The 4724-nt window shown below is 42.3% G+C and overlaps 1 protein-coding gene across 1 annotated transcript; it reads right to left on the bottom strand.

Annotated features, from left to right (window-relative positions):
* Window positions 1–1993: 1993 nt before the first annotated feature.
* Window positions 1994–4232, bottom strand: ddx28 (DEAD (Asp-Glu-Ala-Asp) box polypeptide 28). The gene has a single exon (XM_014004546.1). It carries the CDS (start codon window positions 4047–4049, stop codon window positions 2145–2147), a length of 1905 nt encoding a protein of 634 aa, XP_013860000.1. The 5' UTR covers window positions 4050–4232; the 3' UTR covers window positions 1994–2144.
* Between the last annotated feature and the right edge of the window lie 492 nt (window positions 4233–4724).

Below are 4724 nucleotides of genomic sequence, written 5' to 3'. Positions count from 1 at the left end.
GAAGAAGTCTCTTGGAGGAGAGACGAAACGTTTCATTAGAGAAGAACCCATCCAGAAGACCTATACAATTTTTTTTCTTTTTGAGTTAATGAAAGTATTTATTTATGTTTATTATTGATGATTTTATCTGAATTCTTCTTTCTCTACAAGTGATGTGTATGAGTAAAACAGAAATGGTGTTCTGATGGCATCTGGATAATATTAGGTTAAGATTTATGAAAGATTAGATACCTACGGAAGAGGATTAGGACCAATGAAAAATAAAAAACAAGGAATTCTGACTTTAATCTCAGAATTCTGACTTTAATCTCAGAATTCTGACTTTTTTCTCAGAATTCTGACTTTAATCTCAGAATTCTGACTTTAATCTCAGAATTCTGACGTTTTTCTCAGAATTCTGACTTTTTTCAATTCTGAGATTAAAGTCAGAATTCTGAGATTAAAGTCAGAATTCTGAGAAAAAAGTCAGAATTCTGAGATTAAAGTCAGAATTCTGAGATTAAAGTCAGAATTCTGAGATTAAAGTCAGAATTCCTTTTTTTTTTTAATTTTTCAGTGGCCCTAATCCTCCTCCGTAGTACCCAACATGAACAATTCATATTTTTATAATAAGAGCAACTGTTGTGCTTTCAATGAAAAAAAAAGTTTAAGCAGTAAATAAAGGATCAATTTTGCCCTTTTAGTCCTTTTTTTATTCATAATAAAAAGGAAAAAAAATCCACACGAAACTTGTAAAAGTTATAGTGTGGAGTGAAAAGCAGGGCAGAAAATTAAACCTGTATGTTTGTTTTAAACATTACCAAATAAACACAAAGGTTGTGATCTAAATATGTTAAGAACAAAGAAAAAAGTCACCTAAAGCAGGATCGATGAGGCGCATTGTGTTACAAAATTCTTAGCTTTTGCGTTACATTTGTGGAGGTCAGTTAGGTTGAATGAGGTTATAAATAAGAGTGGAGGGATTGGAGGCAGTTGCTCCGCCTGCTATAATTAGAGACTGGGTCTGTGTTGTCAGGGTACAGTTGCATCCTAATGCCTTCCTGAACCAGGAGCGGTCAGAGCTTAAGGATGTTGATGTCAGCTGGTCCAGGAGAACCACTGCTACAGTAAATTCCAGCCATTCTGATGGAAGCCCCTTGTTACATGGTGTGGCCATCTGCTGAGCTCTGAGGTTTCTCTGCTGCTGCTGTAATCTCAACACTTTTCACAAACACTCGAACCAGCCCTTCCAGGGAAAATAAGAGGTTGCTTTCATCCCTCATATTTCATATAATTAAGGACAAGAGTTGTTGTTTTTTTTTTTAAATACGCAAATTTATTTTCAGTGAGTCACAGGACAAGCTGTCACATTTTAAATCAGGCAATAAAAAATTGTTATACTTCATTGTGTTAGATTTTGTTGTTTCAAGTGTTCAAACTGTGAAGGAGAGTAAGATTAGGTTTAGGATTATATTTAAGCTGAGTCAAGTTAAATTGTAATTCTTATTTGATAAAACTATAAAACAAACAATTTTACTGAAACTTTAAAAAAATTTAAGCTTGATTGACATGTCTGTAACCAAACGCAGTTGGAAAAATATTTGTAACTCTGATCATAAGGATTAAAAAAAGCCTATGTCGCCACCACGTGGACATCTAATGGAATTACAATTCACAGATAAAACAAAAGAAATAAGAAAAAATAGCAACTTCTCAGTAAATTTATGATTAAATTCCAAACTTTTCACAAATTAGATTTAAATTACTGCACTTAGTCTTTACACGTGTGTGGGTGCATATTATTACACTCTGCTCAGCAAATTACTTATACTTAAATTTTTGAAAGATGAGTTTTAATTAAATTGTAAGCAGAGCAAAATCAAACATTAGGAATCATATACTGGATTAATCTTCTGCTTTACAGTATAGCTTTTAAAATGTTTGAAATAAAAAAACATCCAACACATTAAATAATTCACCTACTTAAAGACAAATGAGAAAACATACAAAAAGATGACAGGTAAGCAAAACTCTATTTTATTCATCATAAATAAGCTTTGCTATGAGTTCTGCACGGCTCTCTCTCTCTCTCGCTTTTTACGATTCCGTGAATATTTTCAAACACAAAAAATTTACTCCTCTAAGTCCACTGGTTTGGGTTTTGGTTATCTTCTAGATTTCATCCTTGGCAAAGTGGTTCTCTGACGAGCACCCGCTCCAGATCTCACAGGTGAGTGACGAAGCGGAGCACCTCTCCGTCCTCCAGGCCTCCAGCTCTCCCCGCTCTGCCTGCTCGGTGGAGGTAGTCGGCGTGGGTCTCTGGGAAGTCGTAGTTGATGATCAGGCGCATCCTGGAGGTGTCCAGGCCGCGCGAGGCTCTCCTCTGAGTCCACTGGTATGGGCTTTGGTTCTTGTATTTTAGATTTCATCCCTGGCAAAGTGGCTCTCCGACGAGCAGCCGTCTCAATGTTCTGCACCCGCTCCACATCCCACGGGTGAGTGACGAAGCTGAGCACCTCTCCGTGCTCCACGCCTCCGGCTCTCCCCACTCTGCCTGCTCGGTGGAGGTAGTCGGTGTAGGTCTCCGGGAAGTCGTAGTTGATGATCAGGCGCACCCTGGAGGTGTCCAGGCCGCGCGAGACGATGTCTGTGCAAACGAGCACGTTCGTGCCGCCCTTCTGGAAGCACTGGAAGATCCCTGCACGCACGGCGGCGGGCATCTCTCCTTGCAGTCGGGCGTGCTGGAACCCCATTTCCTCCAGATTGTAGCCCAGCCAGTTCACGGTGGTAGACTTGTTGCAGAACACGAGCGCAGCGCCCCCTTTCTTGTCACACTGAAACAACTTCAGGGCTTGACAGAGCTCCAGGATTTTGTCTGCACTCTTTACCTTCAGGAACCTCTGCTTGACGTGGGGCATGAGGCGATGCAGCATCCTGCTCTTGATCGTCACGATATTCCCGAGGTCTGTCACCTTGCTGAGCACTTCCCCGACACCCCCGGGGAAGGTGGCCCCAATGAGCAGCAGCTGGGCTTTATAATCCAGGCCCCGCGTTTCCCTGGGATGGTTCGCGATGTCCGTATGCTGAAGGATGTTCTCCAGCAGCTCAGAGAAGCTGGGGTCAAACATGGTGTCAGCCTCATCTATCACCAAGAAGTGCAGCGCACCCAAATCCAGATAATTCCTCCGCAGGGCCTTGACCAGGGCACCTGGTGTGGCCACTAAAATATCTGGATGATCCTGCCGAAAGATTCCCTTGATGTGGCCCATGCCTTGCCCACCACCCACAACCTGTGTGTGCAAGTTGAAGGGAGCACACAGAGTTCTGGAGACAGCCGCTACTTGCTCACTTAGCTCTTTGGACGGCACCAGAATCGCTGCAAGAATCTTGTTTGTGCTCTCGGCGTTCGTTTCGGCGTTTATTTGAGCCCGCAGCTTCTGAACAACGGGCAGCAGGTAGCTCAGTGTTTTCCCACTGCCCGTTTCTGCAGCGCAGAGAATGTTGTGACCTTTCATGACCATGGGGATGGTCTGCAGCTGCACGGTGGTGGGATGAGTGATCCCAATGCTTTCCAAAGTGTTAATCAGCTCCTTGCAGATGTGGAGGTTCTCAAACGTCACGGCTGTTTCCCGTTCCGCCTCCGTCATCTGGCTGGGGGCAACGCAGGGCGCTGCGTCTTTAATGTTGTTGACGGTGAAGTGGTCGCCGTGGGATTTTTTGTGTTTCCAACCTTTGGAGGCCAGAACGGGCTGCTCGAACTTCCCCAGGGTGTGTCCCGCAGACTGCTTACAACACGGGTGCTTGCTGTCGATCAGGAGCTTGCCCCCTTTAATAAGGTTGACTTTGGTTTTGCTCCGAGCCTCCCTCATGTTTTCTGCGCGTTTCGTCATGTACTGAGGGACACGAATGATGGGTGTGTCATCTGCTTTTTCGTTCGTTCGACCAAAGCGACTTACAGAGTGGTGGACGTGTCGGAACGAAGTCGCTTTGACGAGTTCGGTGCAGTGCAGTCCGACTGAGCTGAGGGCTTTAAGCCGAGCCGAAACACAGCCGACCTTTAGCGCCTGCATCGTGAAGCGAAGTAAGCCGACGATGTCTAAAATAAACCCCAAACCAAAGTAAAATAGAAAACAAGCAGATAATATCACGAGTCAATCGTTAAAAGTCCTCAAAATATATATAAAAAATAAACAGTAATTTGTTAGAATCCCGCACCACTAAATTGGAGATGCGCCACGCTTTAAGGCGCACAATGATGACGTATTCTTCTTCTTCTTAGTTTTTTTAATAGTGGTTGGCAAACATTTGGTGCATTACCGCCACCACCGGTAAGGAGTGTGAACCAGGACTAGCAAGCTAAAAAATAAAAACTAGATTCTTTTAATTAACCCCGTTATTATTTGATAATGAAACATGATCTTATAACTTGCATCAAAATATCTTTTTCATAATAACTTTAAAAGATTAAATTGCTCTTTTTCTCGTTCAAGACTTCTTATCATTTCAGTTCTTTCTTTCTGGTACTTTCCTAGTGGTTGACATAACATGCTTTATAGCAGTGGTTCCCAAACTTTTTATCTTCTGACCCACAAAATATCCATGGCAAAAAGTTGTGACCCCAAATATTACTGGTCTGAGTACACAAACTTCGTTAATAACCCTAAAAACACAGGCTTTTTGACAATCTAAACAGCTTGTACTTAAAAATAAATAATTATTTATACTTATTTTGTGTTTTTGTAATA

The sequence above is a fragment of the Austrofundulus limnaeus genome, unplaced genomic scaffold, assembly GCF_001266775.1.
Source record: "Austrofundulus limnaeus strain Quisiro unplaced genomic scaffold, Austrofundulus_limnaeus-1.0 Scaffold25, whole genome shotgun sequence".
In the NCBI taxonomy this organism is placed as follows: Eukaryota; Metazoa; Chordata; class Actinopteri; order Cyprinodontiformes; family Rivulidae; genus Austrofundulus; species Austrofundulus limnaeus.
The sequence above is the reverse complement of the archived record's forward strand: the minus strand, read 5'-3'. Positions and strand labels throughout refer to the sequence as shown.